This window comes from Falco biarmicus, chromosome W (assembly GCF_023638135.1).
Source record: "Falco biarmicus isolate bFalBia1 chromosome W, bFalBia1.pri, whole genome shotgun sequence".
Classification (NCBI taxonomy): domain Eukaryota; kingdom Metazoa; phylum Chordata; class Aves; order Falconiformes; family Falconidae; genus Falco; species Falco biarmicus.
The window spans coordinates 19,358,354-19,380,216 of NC_079310.1; the positions used below are offsets into that span (position 1 = coordinate 19,358,354).

A 21,863-nucleotide genomic window follows, 5' to 3' on the forward strand; every position below is an offset into this window, starting at 1 on the left:
AACCTTAATAAAACAGATGCTCTCATGTTCCACATACCCTTACACCCCATCCCCCATATTGAAAAGCAAACATGATCTAATGGTGGATAAGCAGGATCTTACTAAGAGAAAGTTAATGTCCTTTTTCAGATGAGAAAAAAACTATCTCATTTTAATGACTTCTCCTTCCACATGTCAAACTATATTACTTACTAGTAAGCGATTATTTTTGGGTGCAGTATCCTCACAAGACCAGATTATTAAAGTTGGAGATTACTGGAAGTTAGGTTATAGCACAGATTCCCTCCTAACCCTATGAGCAACCTGTCAGAGACCCATTAAATCAGTTCCTATTTATGCATTCAGACTGTAGGACTGTAGCAAAAGAGATATAAGGCAAGTGAAATCAACCTGTGGAGGACTTCTTCAGAGGACTTCTAGCACTCTTAAGGAACCTACTTTTTAATCAACAAAAATTGTCATTGCAAACTCTATAATAAAGAAAAAAGTAACCATAGCACTGTCTTTGCTAAGGCATGTGCTCCCATATCAGTTAAATATCACTAGTGATCTTCTAAGGTCTCTTATGCAGAATATATACATGCAATAAGATAAGTGTCTCAGCTGAAATGCAAATACAGACACAAGCAGCTCACTTTTTGCACTTGTCAACACAAGAGTGCCCAGGCCATCTTGGCACAGTGTGGTGAGTGCTCTGTGCCATCCACCTTTAGGGGCCTCTCCGAGGAGCCTAGACCCCTTTCATTTCCCTGCAGAGCTGAAGTCCACCAGAGCTCAGAGACTGCCTGGGGACAGGATGTTGCCTCTCCGGGACACCAATCCCACAAGGGCCCCCTCAGAACAACGCGAGTACCCCCACAGTAGCAGGGCTTGCCCGGAACGGCAGACAAACCTATCCCCAAGCCAGAAAAAAAGAAACGGCATATGCTCAAGGAAAGGGTTTCCCAGTAAATCGAGAAAAAGACAGATTCACCCGCCGAACGAACGAACGAACGAACAGACAATACCACATCCCGAGCCACCACCTCCCCTTTCCCTAAATACCAAAAGGAGAGCGGTAAGTAGCCCTCTCTCTGGGGAGTATTGCAATAACTTAATTGCTAGTTTTAGCCCCGCCCTCGTTAGCGTGACGTAGTAGCAGTGACGGAGGCGGAACCAGCGGGCAGATTTTGGTAGGTCGTAGTGACGCATCCGCACCGCAGTCTGGCTTGAGACGGGGTGAAAAGGCGACGAGTATCACTTTGGCTACTGATTTAGCCTATAAGTTACCTTGGTGGCTGTAGGATTACTGTGCTCCACTATGTTCAACGTGGAAAGTCTACAACGGGCCGAGCTTGGAGAGAGCCTCCTTACATGGGTGAGTGCCTGGGCCCAAGTAGGCCACCCAGCCTGGAGCAAGGTAGTCTGGCTGGAGGCATCCGTTGCGGTGCGCGTCTGTCCGCCCTATCCGGTCTTCCTCTCCGTAGCTCTATGGGTGGGCTCGGGGTCTCTGTCCATCACCGCAGTCCCTGCGTCCCAGGACACACCCTCGCTCTCGGATGGATTTGAGTCCTTCTGGGGTTGGCGGAGTCCCGGTGGACCTGCCCCACCTGACCAAAGCCCGGGGGCGGGATGGGGGGTCGTAACCTCCGTACGTAGAGGTATCCATAGCCTTAACTCTTCTTTTGCCGGGAAAAACAAAGGAGCTTGCTCCCCGCGCGCGCCTGCACAGGAGTAAACAGGTTTCAATGTGTCGGAGAGTCTGGTGTGTATTTCCTTCCTGTCGCGTGCCTGGACTTGGTGGGCAAGTTGTTATCCATTGCTTTGATTGTGTTTCCCCGGCTTCTCATGTTTTGTGCCTGTCCTGTTCGTGGCCGCGAAGTTCTTGTGATGTGTTTCCTAACCGTTGTCTGCGTTTGACCTGGACTACATGCATCAGTAGCTTCATGGTGTGTTTTTACTCACAGAACAGCTAGAACTTATTGGACATTGAACCTGCTTTTGCAGCTACTCTGCATTTTGAGACATGGAACATACCTGTGTAACTGTAACATAATTGTGAAACTGCCATTTCATTAGCAGTTGACTTATTGGTGTAGCTGTCTAGAATCATTGGCTTCCCAAACACACATTAAGAAAATTGCCAAGTAAATATCTACCGTATGAAATTGTGGAACGTTTCTGTTAATTCTCAACAATAACTCATTGGGCTTTTAGAAACTTATCCTGTAAAAGGTGGGAGATGGAGTAAGCTTTGAAGTTCATGAAAATTATTTGGGTTATGAAAATGATGATTTAGGTTTCTCTGTGAAAGTCAAAGTGGATAAGGAAAGGACATCCAATACCTGTTAAAAGGGAGTGGGTAGCTTGAAATGTACACAAGACTGAGTTTTATGGGAAGAGTTGTTTATATTATGCCAGCTGTACCAGGGTCTCTCTTTCCTTTGCATTCCTGCTAATTCTTGTGTCTTCACCAAGGTTGTTATTTGTCCTCCTTTTTGCTCTCTGGTGTTTTTTCCCTCTCCCCTGCAAATGTTGAAGAAGACATGGGAGTACTGGTGAGTTTCATGAGGAAGCATATGTGTGTATGAACACTGGGAAAGAAAAGCCAAGTGAAAGGCTTGTTTTAAGACTGGTACAAGGAAGGAAGGTCTACAAGGGGGTGATAGAAAGAGTTGCTATGTGTTGTTAGCATCCATGTGCTCCTGCTTTAGTTGTTTTAGGTATGCTTCCTACTTCCCCTACCGCCCCCCCCCAGTCCCAAATTGCTTCTTGGCTTGTTAACTTTTCAAATAATGTACAAATTAACTCTTGCTGTGCTTCCCGTCATCTGCATGCACCAATATCCTTGTGAGCTATTGTAATTACTGATTTTTCTCTTGTATTGTAGTGGTCTGTTAAGAATGAACTGATCTGTTGATCCTACTTCTTATCCAATTTTAGGTTTGATTAAAATATCTTTGTATTGTTAGAGCAAAGGTGCTATATGAAAGTCTGTGTCAATAATTCTTAAAGACATTTTAGGACTAGAAATAGTTTGACAGTTATTTAAAATATGCTGTTTGAATTTGGTTTTAAAATAATTTAAATAAAATTTCAGAAATGCTAAAACACATTTCATGACATTAAAGTATGTGTGGTAGTTTGACCTTGGCTGAATGCCAGGTGCCCACCAAAGCTGCTCTATCACTCCCCCTTCATCAACAGGACAAGGGAGAGAAAATATAATGAAAGGCTCAAGGTTGAGATAAGGACAAGGAGAGATCACTTACCAGTTACTGTCATGGGCAAAACAGACTCGAATTGGGGAAATTAATTTCATTTATTACCGTTCAAATCAGAGCAGGGTAATGAGAAATAAAACCAAACCTTAAAAACACCTTCCCCCCACCCGTCCCTTCTTCCCAGGCTCAACTTCACTCCTGAGTTCTATACCTCCTCCGCACCCCGAGCAGCCAAGGGGGACAGAGAATGGGAGTTGTGGTCAATTCATCACATGTTGTCTCTGCCACTCCTTCCTCAGGGGGAGGACTCCTCACACTCTTCCCCTGCTCCAGCATAGGATCCCTCCCACGGGAGAGTTCTCCACAAACTTCTCCAACGTAAGTCCTTCCCAAGGGCTACGGTACTTCAGGAACTGCTCCAGCATGGGTCCCCCGCAGGGCTATGAGTCCTGCCAGCAAACCTGCTCCAGTGTGGGCTCCTCTCTCCACGGGTCCACAGGTCTTGCCAGGACCCTGCTCCAGCATGGGCTTCCCACGGGGTCACAGCCTCCTTCAGGGCACATCTACCTGCTCCGGCGTGGGGTCTTCCATGGGCTGCAGGTGGATATCTGCTCCGCTGTGGACCTCCATAGACTGCAGGGGGACAGCCTGTCTCTCTATGGTCTTCACCAGGGGCTGCAGGGGAATCTCTTCTCCAGCACCTGGAGCACCTCCTCCCCCTCCTTCTTCACTGACCTTGGTGTCTGCATAGTTGTTGCTCTCACATATTCTCACTCCTCTCTCCAGCTGCAATTGCTGCTGTACAGTGGTTTTTTTTCCCTTCTTAAATATGTTGTCACAGAGGCTGATTAGCTCAGCCTTGGCTAGCAGCAGGTCTGTCTTGGAGCTGGCTAGTATTGGTTCTATTGGACATAGGGGAAGCTTCTGGCATCTTCTCACAGAAGACACCCCTGAACAACACCCATGCCCCAACCCCCCAAAACGTTGCCATGCAGACCTAGTACAATTTTCTGACTAGCTAGAGGACTAACAGAATGCATAGTTAGAGGTAAAGGCTTCTTTGGTGGAAAGGAGGCTTCTCTGTATGGCTAAATATTATATGAAACAATGCTCTATATGTATTCTAAAGGACTGTTGTCTTGCTCAACCTCTGTGTGTGCTCAGGTCCAGTAGAAGTTTGGATAGTGCTGATAAAAAATGAAGTAAAATAAAATAATGGTTCTTTTTTGTGGAGGGGATGAGGACCAATATATCTAGATGGATTTTGCTTGTGAACTGTTAGGAAAAACATTTTTTTCTTTCGTGTTTTTTTTTTTCCTTGCATGGCACTGAAAAGTATTGGAATCAACTAGTGGTTGTCCCTGCCATGTTTCAAATTTGAAGGTGAGGAAATCAGTTTGCTCAGTGATAAACTTTATTGTTACTTTTGAACCTTTTTTACAAATTTGAACTGTTAATAAAAATCACCTTGGGACAAGGAACAGGAGAGAACAGGAAAGTCTGAAATGTTAATTCTGCTTTATGGCATTGTCCATCTGTAGGAATTATATACTTGGACATGTGATCATTCTTAAACAATGTAAGTATTTACACTTCTTGATCATGAATTTGCATCTGTGAAGATGTATCCTTGTCTGTCTCTGTAGGAGTGGTCCATAGAGAGGGACCAAGCAGTATCCCTGAAGTTTAACATCCCATAGAACATTTATTTAAATATTCCAACTAATCTATGCCCTTTTACATTTTTTTTTCCTCATTCTTTGCATGCTGACCTAGCTTCTGGTTTTGATTAGCAGAAATATTAGTAAATATTTCTTAAATGGCATTAGAATTAGTCAACACAGTTGTGTTTCTTAGGTGAATGTGTGGGGTTTTTTTGCTATTTTAGCCATTTCAGTGTTTTTGTGTGAATGTGGCTTTGAAAATGGCTCAGTTCAATTAAAAAAAAAAAGAAAAAAAAGTGTGATTCAGAATTGGCTTTTGTTCTGGCCCTACCTGGATTTTAAAATTGTTTTGGCTGATCTGGTTTTACAGTTGATTGGCTGGGGTGCATCTCCCCTTAAATTGCAAAACATGAGACTAAAGATCTCTTTTGCAAGTTTCAAGTGATATGGGTAATATAAATAAATAAAACTTTTCTTTGTTTGGCTCTTCCCTCAAGTCCCATAATGATTCTTGGGAAACTGCTCATTTAGATGGCAAAAGAGCTGTTACAACTTGGAAAAGACTGGTCATCTGAGATCTATTGTGCTGGGAAAATTGTTCTTAAGAACTGGTTTAACTTCCTGGATTGCTTGTAAAAGCAATTCACATCCACAGTGAAGTATTTAACTGATTTGTCAATGTTTTGAGGAGATAAGGCTTTGCAAAGAGGTCTGAGAAACTGATCAACCTAAACTGTGTTGCTGGCATTGATATAGGTGACCTGAAATTGCTCCTCTGACAACCTGTGCTTTTCTTTTGATCTATGAGAATATCTCTCAAGTATCATATAGTAATCTCAGGCATGCAATATATTTGATATCTTTAAACCAGAGCAAGCCACTTTACCTATAAATGTTTTGGTTTCATTTTTTAATACTCCCCTTACTGTTTTGAGTTATGTTAAAGTTTATTATTTGGGTTCTGTTATAGTCTCAACCATTCTGTGATTCTATTAACATCTTCATTAATAATCTGGATGATGGGGCAGAGTGTACCCTCAGCAAGTTTGCTGATGGCACAAAAGTGGGAGGGGTGGCTGATATGCCAGAGGGTCATGCTGTCATCCAGAGGGACTTCAACAGGCTGGAGAAATGGGCTGACAAGAACGTCATACAATTCAACAATGGGAAGGGCAAAGTCCTGCACCTGGGGAGGAACAACCCCAGGCACCCAGTACATGCTGGGCACCACCCAGCTGGAAAGCAGCTTGGCAGAAAAGGACCTGGGGGTCCTGGTGGACAACAGATTGAACACAGAATCATAGAACAGCCCAGGCTGGAAGGGGCTTGAAATATAATCTGGTCCAACCTTTCATGGAAAAGGGAGCCTAGATTAGATTACCTAGCACCCTGTCCAGTTCCATCTTGAAAACTTGCAGTGATGGGGACTCTACCATGTCACTGAGGAGGTTGCTCCAGTGACTGTTCAGACTGTAAAAAATTTTTTTCTTGTATCAAGGTGAAACCTCTCCTAGTGCAACTTGTGCAACTTGTACCCATTGCCCCTTGTCTTCTCCATGTGGCTCCCTGTAAAGAGAGAGCCTCTGTCTTCTTTGTGGCCACTCTTTTAGTATTGAAATACTGTGATGAGGTCCTACCTGAGCCTCCTCTTAACTCCTTCAGTCTTTCCTCATAGGACAGGTTCTCCAGCCATTTGACCATCTTTGTGGCCTTCCTTTAGACCCTCTCCAGTCTGCCCACATCTGTCTTGAATTGTGGGGACTAGAACTGGACACAGTACTCCAGGTGCAGCCTGAAAATTGGTGAGTGGGATAATCACATCTCTGTCTCTGATAGCAATGCCCCTGCAGATGCAGCCCAGGATCCAATTTGCCTTTGTTGCTGCAGCAGCGCACTGCTGACTTATGTTCAGCTTGTTGTCCACCAGGACCGCCAGGTCTCTTTCAGCAAGGCAGCTCCTCAGCCACAGAGCCTAGCCTGTACTTGGCTCTTTGGTTATGTCATCTGAGGTGCAGGACTTTGCACTTGTCTCTGTTAAACTTCATACTGTTCTTGCTAGCCCACCCTTCCAGGTCTCTCTGTGAAATTGCTCTCCCTTAGAATCATAGAATCATTTAGGTTGGAAAAGACCTTTAAGATCATCAAGTCCAAACGTTAACCCAGGACTGCCAAGTCTGAGGAGATTGAGACACGGACTCCTGAATCTGACCAGAAGACCCTTTATTAGTCCAAAACCCATGCTTATATATCCTTGTTTGTTATTCACGCGCAACGTACTAAATTATCATTGGTTAATCAATACTGTTCACACACTTCTTGGCTACATGTAATTGGTTAATTACTAAGCTACAAACACACTGAACTTCTTGCATTTTTTTTTCTCTCTTCTTTCTTATCTCTGTGAGTTTCATGTTCTCAGCCAGCTGCCGAGATGGCATTGCGCATCTGCTTCAGCCTCACTTCATATCCCGTTTTTCTTCCAGGCATTCAGCCAACCTTATTTTACTTTCTTTCTTCTTTAGCCTTCAAGGTCCTTCACAGGCATTGCAGCCTCCAGCACCTGCCACAAAGCTCTCTACACAAGTCCACCACTAAACCATGTTCCTAAGCACCACACCTATGCTAAAACATGAGCCAATGACGTGCCCTTGCCACAAAGAGGGCAAAGGTATCCTGGGCTGCATTAGGAGCATTGTCAGCGGGTCGAGGGAGGTGTCCCTTCCCCTCTACTTTGCCCTGGTGCGGCCGCATCTGGAGTCCTGTGTCCAGTTCTGGGCTCCCCAGTACAAGAGAGACATGGAGCTACTTGAGAGTCCAATGAGGGGCCACGAAGATGATTAAGGGACTGGAGCATCTCTCCTATGAGGAAAGGTGGAAATTGCTAGGATTGTTTATTCTAGAGAAGAGAAGGTTCAGGGGGGATCTTATTGATTTATATAAATACCTGAAGGGAGGGTGCATAAAGGATAGAGCCAGGATCTTTTCAGTGGTGCCCAGTGACAAAGACAATAGGCAATGGGCACAAATGGAAAAACAGGAGGTTCCGTCTGAACATCAGGAAACACTTTTTTGTATTGTGGGGACGACTGTGCACTGGAAGGGGTTGCCCAGGGAGGTTGTGTAGTCTCCCTCCTTGGAGATATTCAGAAGTCATCTAGGCAGCCAGCCCTAGGTGGCCCTGCTTGAGCAGGGGGTGTTGGATAAGATGACCTCCAGAGGTCCAACCAATCTCAGTGATTCTATTATGGCATTGCTCAATTTCATTTATCTCTTGGATTTAGAGCATTTTTGTATATGTTCCTGAATATTTTTTTCAGGGTTTTAAACACCTGAGAGAGCTTTTGTTTCCTGATTTTTCAGCAGATTTGCCATGATGGTTCTTGAGGCAGCTAGGGTAGCAGCAACTGGAATGAAACTGAGCAAGGGACTTGAACCCAACTACTAGCATATCAGAATTGATTGTTTTAAGCCTTAGCAGCGTTTGCATCCCATTGTCATTGCAGAATTAGTATCCTACCAAACAAAATTTCACAATACCAGGTCTTCTTGATCACAATCTTAATAATTATAATTATACTAATATAAGGACTTCTCGATTACAATCTAATAATTATACTAAAGTTATACATTAAACTTCTGGTACTACTGGTATCAACTCCTCCCTTTTCTTTTGAGGTTATTTTCTATGATTATAGCCTCATTTCTAAATAATCATTTTATTATATTGTCGTGGGTTGCGAGTGGCGGGGAATAACATGCAGACGACTCAGTATGAGTGATAAAGCATGATTCAATTTATTAGCCCAAATAGCTCTTATTTATACAGTGTATCTAATTATGCATACTCAGCAGTCTATGATTGGCTAGAATCACTACCTATTCATTTACATGGTCCTCCTACTTGCGGTTAGCTAGCTTAAGCAACTTCTTTATCTTTACTGCACATACCTCCCTAGAGTTGCCCGTGAAGCCTGCCAAGGTCGCGGTGTCCCTGCAACTCCGCAGCCATCAGCACAGCTGGCAACCTCAGCTGAGGCCTAGTCTTGATAGCACACCGGTTAGATTTGGCTCTGCTCGTACAAATGCTCTAATGATCTGTGACCCTTCTCATCCAGCCATTCTTCAACAATTCCCCCTTTTTCTTTTTGTATGAGCAGGGCCTGATTCACAACACGATCTAAGCTTTTAAGCATACATGACAATAAGCAAGAAAATAATAATAATAATAATACTATGATTACAATCATGATAAGCATAGCGCTTTGCAAAAGGCTCTTTATCCATCCTGACAAACCAAACCAATTTGTAAAACCTTCAAGACCAAAGAATCCCTTGTCTTGCTGGATTTTATCAGCATGGTTGATTAATTCTTTTATTTTTCTGTGGATGGAATTAGAACGATCTTCTAAATCCATACAACTGAGCCCTTCAAATTCTTCACACCCGTGCCCGTGGGCTAAAAGCAAAAAATCTATTGCCATGCGATTTTGTAAGACAGCATGCTGAGTCTGAGCTAAATCATCTGCTAGTTCTCCTAAAACTCTATTAGTCAAATTTGCTTGTTTAGTTACCCAACAAGACAGTTCTTTTAGGTTAGAATGTGCTTTACCAGCAACCAAGCCTGGAAGAAATATTGAAGCAGCAATAAATTCCCCATAATTCCATAATTTTACGTTATCATCACAGTCCTTTTTTAATTGGACCGTTGTATCTCTTTTCCAGTGTGTGGGATGAGTTTTATTGGGGTGATGCTAGATGGGGTAGTGCTAGACTTAAACGACCAATTGTACATGGGCCACCAATAGGTCGGAAAGGAATTCCATTCCATGCACTATTACCACAAATAAGAAACAATCTGGTTGGCAATTTCCTTGGGAAGGTGGTAGCAGGTGTTAGACCCTGATAGGTTTTTGTGTCCTTTTTCTTGCTTGCTATTTGCTGTTGCTGTAGGTGCCCGTATGCTGCGGTTCTAAGTTCCTGTTCCACACACCCTGTTTACATACCTGAAAATTTGTGGCTGTCTTAAAGGTACACGGCTAAGTCTTTGAAGTCAACTAACTTGTCTGCAGACCCGCTGCAGACCCCAACAGTGGGTTACAAAGAGGTACACATTGACTCAAGCAACAAGAAATGAAAATTATGATTACAATTAAAAAATTAAAAGGACTAATTGTTTAAGCCATCCTAAGTTAGGGAGCCAGGATGTTAACCATGAAAAATCCAACCCTTCTCTCTCTGCAAATCCTTTGGCTAAGTCCTTTAGTTGTTGAATCTTTTTCTCCACTAATTGTGAATTATCTGATAAATTAAAACAACACATTCCCTTAAATTCCTCATATCCATGATTGTGTATAAGTAATGAATAATCTATTGCTGCTTGATTTTCTAGTGTTGCTTCCCTAACCTGAGTAATTTCAGATCCTAAGGCTGTTAAAGCCTGTGATGTGTAATTTATATCTTTCACTAAAGCATGTGCAATTCTTTTTAAATGTGTGGTAATTCATAGCTACTCTGACTCCAGGCTCTAGAAATGCCGCTGAGGTCATTTCAGTACTACTAAATAGGGTCACTTGTGAATCGCATTCCTCTGATATAAGGTGAGTGGCCCTTTTCCCTTTGGGTTTAGATTCTAGGGGTTTTCTTTCTATCAGTAGAGGTGCTAGCCTTCCCTATAGCACAAGGGCCTCCTGTTATATTAGCTGGATCATACGTATATGCCAGTTTTCCACATAATAATCATCCCAGAGGTAGCTTAGTATGAGCCCAGGCATAACTCACTTTTTCAATTTGATTACTTAGCAAAGGGGGTTGGAGGTAAGTATAGTTCTCACACTTTTGACTACAGTTCTCAAATGTGGCACATCAATCAGCTGGAAGACAACCTCACACTTTAACTTTTATCATTACTCTTTCCTTAAATTTAGTTGGTTTTCCCATATCATATATATTTCCGTATGTCAGTTTTAAGTCATGAAAGTCTTTAAGCATGGAATATTTTTTCAGAATATCAAATGGTGTGGATATTCTTATTAGACAGGAATTATACATCTCACCTACTGAATTACCTGACCCCATGCAGAAAGAAGAAGTATTGGATATCTCTCTGGCCAACAGCTCCCAAATATTTCTATTATGATCCTACTGTGGGAATAAATCTTGAGGATTATTAAAGTTTAAAAGGATTGTAAAGATGCTTACAAAGATTAACACATTCATTTTGCTATTAATCTAAGACACTGTTACCTTATTTATTATTCTGAGTTTCCTTAGTGAATTTTATTTTCAGTGCTGGTTGTTGCTGTACTGTCCATGAGGTTGGAACCTTCTTTATTCTTGAATAATGGATCCACGGTCCTCTAACCCCAAATTTTCACTGCTGTGTAGGTGGTTAAAAGAACTTGAAAAGGTCCCTTCCACTTTCCAGTCAGAGGTTCTGCATTCCATTATTTGATATAAATCCAGTCTCCTGGTTGGAAGGGATGTGCAGGGGTATCTAATTCAAGAGACCCATTGGTTACTACAAACCTCTGTAGTTCTTGTAAAGTTTTCCCTAAAGAAATAAGATTAGCTTTAAGGTCCAAATCTCCAATTATATATGTGGAACATGGAACGTGTGGAACCTGATAGGGTCACCCATACACTAATTCATATGGGCTTAATTTACCTTTTCATTTGGGTTGAATTCTAATTCTTAATAATACCAAAGGCAACACCCATACCCAGGTCATTGATGTCTCCTGACAAATTTTGGCAAATTGCTGTTTGAGTGTATAATTCATCCGTTTCACCTTACCACTGGATTGTGGTTTATATAAGATGTGACAATCCCAGGTTATGGATAGAGTCTTACTCAATTGTTTTATAATTCTAGCAGTAAAATGCGGTCCATTGTCAGATGATATACCTAAAGGAATTCCAAATCAGGGAATTATCTCTTTCAATAAAATTTTAGTCACTTCTCTCACCTTGTTGGTGCGACAGGGAAAGGCTTCAGGCCACCCAGAAAAGGTATCGACTAGTACCAGAATATATCTATATCCTTCTTTTCTGGGTAACTCATTAAAACCTATTTGCCAATAGTCCCCAGGTGAATTTTCTTTTTGTCACTCCAAGAACCAATCTATTGTTAATATTTGGATTGTTCCTGAGACAAATTTCACACCTTCCTGTGACAGACCGAACAATTTCAGTCATTGCTCTACTCATAACTGTCTTTTGTAAATGTTTGACTAAATTCTCTGTTCCCCAATGTGACTTATGTTCCTTCTGGGCTCTTTTGTCAGTGCCGGTGGAATTATTATTTGGCCTGTGGGCATGACTGTCCATCCTCTCTTTCCTTCTTTAGCTTGTAATTTTTTAATTAGCTTAATATCCTTTTCATCATATTTTGGTGATCTGTCAGGCAAGACTATTTCTTTTTCAGGAACTAGGGTCGAGATACCTTTTTCTTCTGACTCTTTTGCAGCTTTATCCACTAGTTTATTACCCAATTCTGGAACAGTTTTACCTGTTTGATGTGATTTGCAGTGCATTACTGCAACTTCTGTTGGTTTCTGGATACTCTCCAATAGTTCTTGTATTTGTGTGGCATGTTTGATTGTAGTCCCTTGTGATAACAACAGTCCTCTTTCTTTCCAAATGGCTCCATGAGCATTGGCTATTACAAAGGTGTATTTCAAATCAGTCCATCTATTAACCTGTTTTCCTTTGCTCAAGTCCAAGGCTTGTGTAAGAGTTATTAATTCAGCTTTCTGCATAAATATATTTGAAGATAATGCCTGAGATTCAATTACCTTGTCAATGATTGTCACGGCATATCCAGACATCTGCTTTCTGTCCTGGACAAAATTGCTGCCATCCATGTATAGTTCCCAGTCTGGGTTCTCCAAGGGAGTGTCCTTGAGGTCAGGCCTGCTAGAATAAACTTCTTCAATCATTTGTAAGCAGTCATGCTCAGGTGTTCCTTCTACTTGTTCAGCAGAAAGAAACACAGCAGGATTGACAACTGTTGTGGTTTTAAGTTGTATATCATCATGTTCCAACAATGCTACTTGATACTTCAGCATACGACTAGGAGATAACCAGTGGTTTCCTTTTTGCTCCAAAACAGTAGCTACCATGTGTGGAACATATACAGTCATTTTCTTTCCCATAGTGAATTTGAGGGCTTCTTCAATCAATAATACTGTTGTTGCTACTGCTCTTAAACAGCCCAGCCATCCCTGGCTTACATTATCTAATTGTTTGGAGAAATAAGCAACTGCTCTTCACTGAAGTCCGAGATATTGTGTCAGTACCCCAAGAGCTACTCCACTCGTGTAAAAAGTTCAAAGAAATTTATAAGATAGGGCAGTCCCAGGGCAGGAGCTTTCATCAAAGATTGTTTCAATTGTCTGAATGCAGCCCTGCTTTCCTCAGTCCAATTTAAATATCCATTCTAAGAGGTTTTGAGTAACTCATATAGAGGCTTTACCAATAGTCCATAATTCATGATCCATGAATGACACCATCCTGTCATTCCCAAAAAGGCTTACATCTCCTTTATGATATTTGGTTCAGGGAGACAGCAAATAGCTTCTTTTCTTTCAGATCCTAATTGTCTCTGACCTTTTAAAATTTCGAATCCCAAATAAATAACTGCGGCGAATGAAGAGACGGGACGCAGCTTGATGCAAGCAAGTGTCCATTTATTAGTGATTTTCTTACAATTATATATGTTTCTACCTTCTACATATTACACACTGATTGGTTAAATCTTAAGCGTAAAAAACACTGATTGGTTAATATTTAAGGCACACCGTTAGAACAATAGATACTTACTAGTTTATCTTGACCTAGCAATAATTTCTATTCCAAGGTTAGGGAGTTTCTTTCTACGCGGCTTTCTTAATTACATATTGGCGCCATCCATTCCCTTATCTGACTACTCGTTTCTCTGTCCGTCTGGTTGCCTCCTCAACTGTGATGGCTCAGGGGTCTGCTGTTAGCTTGTTCCTTTGCTCCCAGGGCTTGTGCCCTACAAGTTCTAACAAGTCTCTATTCATCAGGCTATCAGTACTTGGACTCTTGTCCTTGAGGCCTTGTCCTACATCCCCCCCTTCCTGTTGCACAAAAAGAACCCCTGAAATCGAACAAAACCAAGGCACAAGTAATAGAACAAATAAAAAACCAACTAAGACATATTATCAATGTCAAAATAACCCACTGTCTTTGTTCCGTACAATTTTACAATTTCCCCTTTTTGTTTTTGAACAGCTAGTACCAGGTTTGCCATGTTCTGCAGGGCCCTTGCAAACATGACAGCAACCAAGGTAATAGCAAACAAACAATACTGCCAATTGAGTGAATGGATGCCAAAAAAGGCTGAAATTTTCTCAGATTTTGATAACATGTTGCTGCAATGGGGCGCCTAAAATCCACGCAGCACATACCATCAAAATCCTCACAGCCATGTCCTTGAACCAACAACAAAAAGCAGTGGCAATTTTGACTCACATTCTGAACTGCCTACCAAACAAGGTGATTTAACTCTTTAATGCTTTCTCTGCTGTTACTCTGGATAAGAGAAGAACCGCTGCGACACGTTCCCATCATAGCCTCCTACTACATTAGCATCTACATAAAGACAATTATCGACATTCAAAGTGTAAACAATATCAGCTTCTTTTGGATTAACATTATACATAGGTGGAAGGGCACACCAAACAAGAACTGGTTCAGTCAAAAAGTTTGAAACATAGCATGCCTTCTCTGAACATACCTCTGGGGTCATTCCCTTCATTCCTTCTCTTTTTTATGCAAAGAGAAACACTTTTACCATAACAGAGAAGCCCCTATTTACATCTGAGCCCGGACACAAACCGCAGCTGTATGCTCCACCAGGCTCAGGGCAGAAATCGTTCATGCAGTTACATAGCTATATATCACTACAAGTATGCAGATACCTATTAAACACTAGATAACCATGTTTATCTTTCCTACTCTCCTTCACAATACCTAGCTGTTCTCTCATCTCTTGTTAGGTCAAATATTCTCCAGCTTCCTCTTCTATATCTCTCTTCAGACATTCTCTATCCTCCTCTTTTTTGCTTGTTAATTGCGAGGAGGCAATGGTTGTGTGTAGCTGGGTGACCATGACCTGCTTTAAGTTACAATCAACTAAACACTGAATACAGAAGAAAAAAGCATGGGAGACATAAGGCAAACATCAATAAGGTGGTTAAAGATAATTATAATAAATCCTGTAATACTTTTGAGTCATGGCCCAAAGTTTCCCAGCCGTGAGAAGAGACCAAAGGCATCCTGCCCCAGGCTCTGCTGCAGATCTTTGTTTTAAGGCTTTTGAGTTTTGTATAGTTTTGTAAATTAATTCACAGTGGTCACTCAGATTCACGTAACACATCCTATCAAAGTCTTCACACTTGTGTCCCTGTGCTAATAATAAAAATCAATAGCAACTCGGTTCTGTAGCAACATATGATGGACAGAATCAACATCTGTTAATAAGCCAGAAAAAAAAAATATAGTATTTGTAGTATTACTTTGTTTAGCAAGCTAGCAGCCTAATTTACTAAGCAAGTTAAGAGCGTGTACTATTCTTACAGAAGAGACTAGAGAAGCAAAAATGTGTTATGCTGCATTCCAGAACTCAGCCTGAGAATTACAGTCTGCTGTGAGTTCTGCGTTACAATCATTTGACACATGTTGGGGTTGCGATTGTGAAAGTTGCCCGTTTACAATTTTCATTGACATTATCACAGCTAGTTGTTTTAAAAGCAACCCTTGAGCTTCCTGATGTTCGACTTGTTGCAAAATATTCTGAAGCCAATCAATCAAGTTAGTATTAAAGTTAGTGACTCTCTAGGACCCTGCAAGACTGTGGCAAGACTCCCATATCCTGACTGCCTTAATAGCCATCTCCTTCATTTGCAAACAGTTGTCCCTGGGATACCTTGCCTGAGTCACAGAATCGGCACAGTTAATTGCTCCAGCCAACTGCTCATAGTTAACAGCGATTCCCCGATTAAGGTTTTCAGTCAAGGCCACTACACATAGCTCACAAAAATCAAATAACCACATCATAGACTGTATCAGTTAGTACCATACAAAGCAGTAACTTCCAATCATGCAGTGTGAGTGTATAAGGCTCTGCCATCACTTCAAGAAGGGACATAGCAAATGTATTATGAATCCTCCCTTCCCGCACTGCTTTGCTTAACTCTTTAACAGCCTCGGATTGCACAGGCTGCCACTCTGCAGGTTGATTTGTCTGACAAAATACTGAACATGCCATAGCGACTCCCAAAACCCATCACTTAAGTGTTTCCCACTTGCATTCCTGCCACCGATCCCTCAGACCCCCTTTCACCCTCCCCAAAAATACAATCGATGCATCAGGAGAGACAAGGGGGTGGGGGAAAGGTCTAGCTCCTTTTCCAGATCTATAGGACCTGGATCAAAAGGTTTATCAGTGTCAATAAAATCATTGTCTGAGTTGTCCTGTTCCCGTGCTTGGTCCTGTGTTGTGAGGGTCGCTGCAGTCAGTGACAGAAGCTTTGGGGGCAGAGGAGGTGTGGACGGAATCGCCATCGCTGACAGTGTCTTGAGAAGAGTCGCGCTGTCGGTGGAATTTACAGCTTCCTCTGGTTTAGCACCGTTAGTAGAATTAGTCCACACTTGGCAAAGAGTAGTCAGAATTTGCCACCAAGGTGCTAAATGCATTCCCGACACAGAGTTCCCCTCTGCGGCAGCATCATACAATTGTCTGCTGACCGCTTTAATTTCTTTCAAAGTCTCTAAAGTTTCTTGACTGCTCGCCTGTCTCAATGAGTACAGGTTTCTAAAGCTTCTTAAAATTTCTTCAAATATTTAAAATCTCTAAGGTTTCTTGGTTGCTCACCTGTCTCGATGCATACAGGCGTTATCCTTGGGGTTTAGGTTGTCCGCCTGGTCCAGACAGCAAGACGATCATTCAGCCAAGCCGTCTCCTCCGGAACGCAGCCCTCTTCCACGAGCTGTCTTTTTTCCGTCCTTATTCTTCCAAGGCTTCGGAACACCACCATAGGGGTCACCATTTGAGGAGACAGAGGCACAGACTCCCTGATCTGACTAGATATATACGTCTCTTTCTGGGGACGAAGCCTGATTCCCCGTTACAGATTTCCCACAGCTCACCTCTCAACTCCGGAGGGATTTCAGGCCGGCTCCTGCTTCCTTTCAGCAGATCATTCAAAGTTCTGTGGGATTCGCTGCATGTCGCTCAGATAGGCGATTCGAGAGCCCTTCACGTTAGATCCTTAAACGGATCACGTCGGGGTCACCAATTTGCGGCGAATGAAGAGACGGGACGCAGCTTGATGCAAGCAAGTGTCCATTTATTAGTGATTTTCTTACAATTATATATGTTTCTACCTTCTACATATTACACACTGATTGGTTAAATCTTAAGCGTAAAAAACACTGATTGGTTAATATTTAAGGCACACCGTTAGAACAATAGATACTTACTAGTTTATCTTGACCTAGCAATAATTTCTATTCCAAGGTTAGGGAGTTTCTTTCTACGCGGCTTTCTTGATTACATATTGGCGCCATCTGTTCCCTTATCTGACTACTTGTTTCTCTGTCCGTCTGGTTGCCTCCTCAACTGTGATGGCTCAGGGGTCTGCTGTTAGCTTGTTCCTTTGCTCCCAGGGCTTGTGCCCTACAAGTTCTAACAAGTCTCTATTCGTCAGGCTATCAGTACTTGGACTCTTGTCCTTGAGGCCTTGTCCTACAAATAACTGATTCTTGAACAATTTGAGCCTTTTCTTTTGCCACTTGGTATCCACTAATTCCCAAGAAATTCAGAAGGCTTATGGTCAAATCAGTACATTGCTTCTTAGTTTCTGCTGCAATTAAAATATCATCTACATATTGCAACGCAATGCCTTAATTATTTTATTTTCTCCAAGTTTCCAATTCTTTTGCTAGTTGGTTTCCAAAAATAGTGGGGCTATTTTTAAAGCCCTGAGGCAGAACTGTCCAGGTATATTGTGTTTTCCTTTCTGTTTCAGGTTTTTCCCATTAAAATGCAAAAAGCTCTTGATTTTCAGTATCAAGAGGAATGCAGAAAAAGGCATCTTTTAAATCCAACACCATAAACCAACCCTTTTCTCCTGTAAGTGACATCAGCAGCATATATGGGTTTGCCACCAAGGGGTGAATATCTTGGACTATCTGATTTATTGCCCTTAAGTCCTGAGCTAGCCAGTAGCTCTTGCCATCGGCCTTTCTAACTGGTAAAATGGGGGTATTATATTTTGACTCGCATTCTATCAGTGACTTGTATTTTATAATTTTTTGTATCATAGGTGCTAGTCTTTGCTTTCCTTCTATTTTCAGGGGATATTGTTTAATTCTTACTGGAGTTGATCCTGGTTTCAATTCAATTCTCACTGGCTCTGCTCTCTTGGATCTTCCAGAAATTTCTCCTGCCCACACAATGGGAATTAAAGCATTTTTTGGAAGGAACTGGTATATCCTTCGAGGTTATATTCTGTAATAAAAAGGCTGCCACTTCAACACTTTAAATTTCAAGAATTAGGATTTCAACTTCTCAGTTTTTTAATTTAACTTCTGCTTCCAGCCTTTCTAGTATATCTCTTCCTAATAGAGGTTTGGGTGAATTTGGCAAGTATAAAAATTGAGTGATCCATTGCTTTCCTAATTTTATCATCAAAGTTTTAAAGAATGGTTGAGATTTACTTGACCCTGTCACACCAACAATATTTACACTTTTAGTACTTAATTCCCCTTCCAATGTGTTTAACGCAGAATATGTAGTCCCTGTTTCTCCTAGAAATTCAATTTCCTTGTTTCCCAGCTCTGCCTTGACCAGAGGTTCTGCTGGGAAGGATTCCTTCAGTCCCCTTCAATCTTCCACTTCAACCAAAATAATAGCATCAGCAGTCCCTTGTCATTCTGAGCATTCTTGTTTCAAATGTCCTTCCCTTTTACAAAATGCACGTTGATTCTTCTTTAATCTGGGACGTATCCCACTCCCTTGTGTAGAGGAATTATAGAGGAATGAAGGCAGGTTAATTAACATTGATAATATACAGCTGTGGGCTTGCTTCAGGGGCAGTGGGTTGGCTGATGTGGATAATGTGCAGCTGTGGCTGGTTCCTGCCAAGTAGTTAAATAGCTCTAAGGCAGAGGTCCTCAAACTTTTTAAGCAGGAGGCTGGTGCACAGATGAAGTGTCAGGAGGTCAGCTGCAGCTACTTGGTTTCCCCTCAACCCCCAGCAGGGGGGTTCTGTAAATACCGGGGGCCAGATTGAAGACCCTGGGGGGCTGTAATTTGAGGACCTCTGCTTTAAAGGGTATGGAAGAAGAGCACTAAATGAAGAGAGACCTAGAATAAGCAGAGGGAGGAGAGTGTGTGCCCTGCATGTAGGAGAGATGAGGAGAGGACCTAGATGGAGGTGAGGGTGGCCTGGCTTGCTGCCCAGGGGCTGGCTGGGTGATGTCTGTCAGCAGGTGGTGAGCAGTTGTATTGTGCATCACTAGCTTTCTTTTCTCTTTTCCATTTGGGTTTCACTCCTCTCTTCCTCTCTCTCCTTTTCCTTGTAACTGTTGTTATTGTTCTTTTGGTTTTATTTTTGCAGTTGTTAAAACTGTTCTTATCTCAACCCTTGAGTTCTATATTCCTTCCTGATTCCCCTTCCCACCCCACCTGGGTGAGGGAGGAGTGAGTGAGGGGCTGTGTGGTACTTAATTACTGGCTGGGGTTAAACCACAAGCAGATAATCCTGGAAACCAGGCACATGGAGGACAAGAAGGTGATTGGGAGTAGTCAGCATGGATTTATGAAGGAGAAACCATGCCTCGCTTGCCTGGTAGCTTTCTATAGTGAGGTGACTAGTTTGGTGGACAAGAGGAGAGCAGTAAGTGTTGTTTTCCTTGACTTCAGTGAAGTCTTTAACGTTGTTTCCCTTAACATCCTCTTAGAGAAGCTGACAAAGTGCAGGCTAGATAAATGGACAGTAAGGTGGACTGAGAATTGGCTGAATGGTCCCTGGATGAAGAGAGACCCAGAAGAAGTTAGAGGGAGGAGAGGGAGTGCCCCAGATGTAGGAGAGACAAGGAGAAGAGGCCCTGGGAGAAGGGGGTCTGGATGAGGTGAGGCTGGCTGGAAGAGGAGCCCAGAGAAAGAAGACTCCAGATGCAGGAGAGGCAAGAAGCAGAGTGGACTGGCCTGAAGAGGATGAAGAAACAGCACAGACAGTAGATGAACTTTTGAAACCTTGTGGAGGATTGGTGGCTGTGCTGGGGCAAGGTGTGGGAACTACTTATTGAAGTTAACCTGGTATGTGATGGTAAAAGCCTTGTTGCAGCCAGCTAGTTTTGATAGTGCTGCAATACTTTGTTCTCCTTGTCCCTGAATAGCTCCTCTATCTCTTCCTTTAAACCCTCCTTGTCCACCATTTCCAACCACCACAGCAACTAACTTGCATTCTTCTCCTTTTGAGTTACCCGATTTCTATACACTGCCCATGCAGCATCTAATTTCCCTAAATCTTGGGCATCTGCTCCCTGTAGTTACCTTTTAATATCAGTGCTATCAACATCATCTTCCTATCTTTGTACCTTTAAGCATCTATGCCTGATACTATAAGCAGAACAACATCTCTTCAGTGTCTTTTCCTTCTTTCCCTAATCCCAATGGTAAAGGATCACTAGGAGGTAGATTAATACCACATGCTTTCTGTCATTCAGGATGACTTCTTAAAGTAAAAAAAAAGTCTGCATACATCACCTCATCGCACTTCCCACCTTAAAAGCAACATAAATTGCAACAAAGTATTATAACTTAAAGATCCATTCATAGGCCACTTCTCTTTATAAACTGGTTGATGGGGAGGACACTATTGAATACAATATTAATTAACATTCTTAAATCTACTGACCCACCTGGGGGCCTGCCAATTTCTTTCCAATGTTGTAGTATAGATCCTAAAGGTGACTTATTCATAATAATCCCTCAAGATGAGCCCACCCTTATGTTACCAAAATCTTTAGCACAGTCTTACACAAAATAACAGAGCCAAAAATTTAAATAAGAAAAATCACCCAAAACCTCCTCAAACCAGACCAGTAACCTCAGGCTTTCACCACATCATTCAAACAGGAGGGATCAAACCCCTTGGATGCCCTTTAGGCCAGGGGTCCTCAAACTTTTTAAACAGGGGGCTGGTTCACTGTCCCTCAGACACTGTCGAGGGCTGGACTATAGTTTGGAAAAAAATGAACGAATTCCTATGCACACTGCACATCTTTTATTTGTAGTAGTGCACAAAAAACAGGAAAAAGAATGCAATATTTAAAATGAAGAACAATTGTAATCAACAAAACCAAATAATATTTCAATGTGAACTATGGGCCTGCTTTTGGCTAATGAGGTGGTCAATGTTAGGTTCCATATTTGTCACTGCTAGTCGTAGCAAGTGATGCAAGTGTTCATCAGTTAGTCTGGATCTGACTGGAGATTTCAGATGTTTCATTCGGGGAAAAGTCTGCTCACAGACATAGGTGCTGCCAAAGATGGTTGCAATTTTGAGTGCGTGGTTCCTGAGATTATGATATGTCTCTGAGGGGAGAGATGCATAGAAATTAGTAAGGCTGCTTGATTTGAATGCATCTTTCAGCGATCACAGGTCTGTAGTTCGGCCAATTCCATTTGGTAAATCGGATCAACAGTTTCAATGTCAACAGAAAATGGGTTCCGGAAAAGCTGTATGTCCTGTTCATGGAGACGAAGCTCTTTAAATCTAATTTGAAACTCCTTTTGCAACATTTCTAGTACATCCATACATGTTTTGTTTGGGAATGCAACTGCTGTTTTTTCTGCAGACAGGTTTTGAGTTGTGGGGAGATGGCAGAAGTTTTCCTCCTTTGCTTGGTTAATGAGCAGGTCTAATTTGACTTGAAATGCTTTCACATGTGAATACATATC

At 42.0% G+C, this 21,863-nt stretch overlaps 1 protein-coding gene across 3 annotated transcripts in view; it reads left to right on the plus strand.

Moving 5' to 3' along the window:
• The first annotated feature begins 1,148 nt into the window (after positions 1–1,148).
• Positions 1,149–21,863, plus strand: part of LOC130141968 (protein Hook homolog 3-like) — a 124,957-nt gene continuing 104,242 nt past the window's right edge. For all 3 annotated transcript variants that reach the window (XR_008819233.1, XM_056323328.1, XM_056323329.1), the window contains exon 1: positions 1,149–1,357. Coding sequence is in view for 2 of the 3 variants with exons in the window: in XM_056323328.1 (XP_056179303.1) it covers positions 1,301–1,357 (57 nt within the window). In the remaining variant the exon portion in view is untranslated. The remainder of the gene's footprint in view (positions 1,358–21,863) is intronic.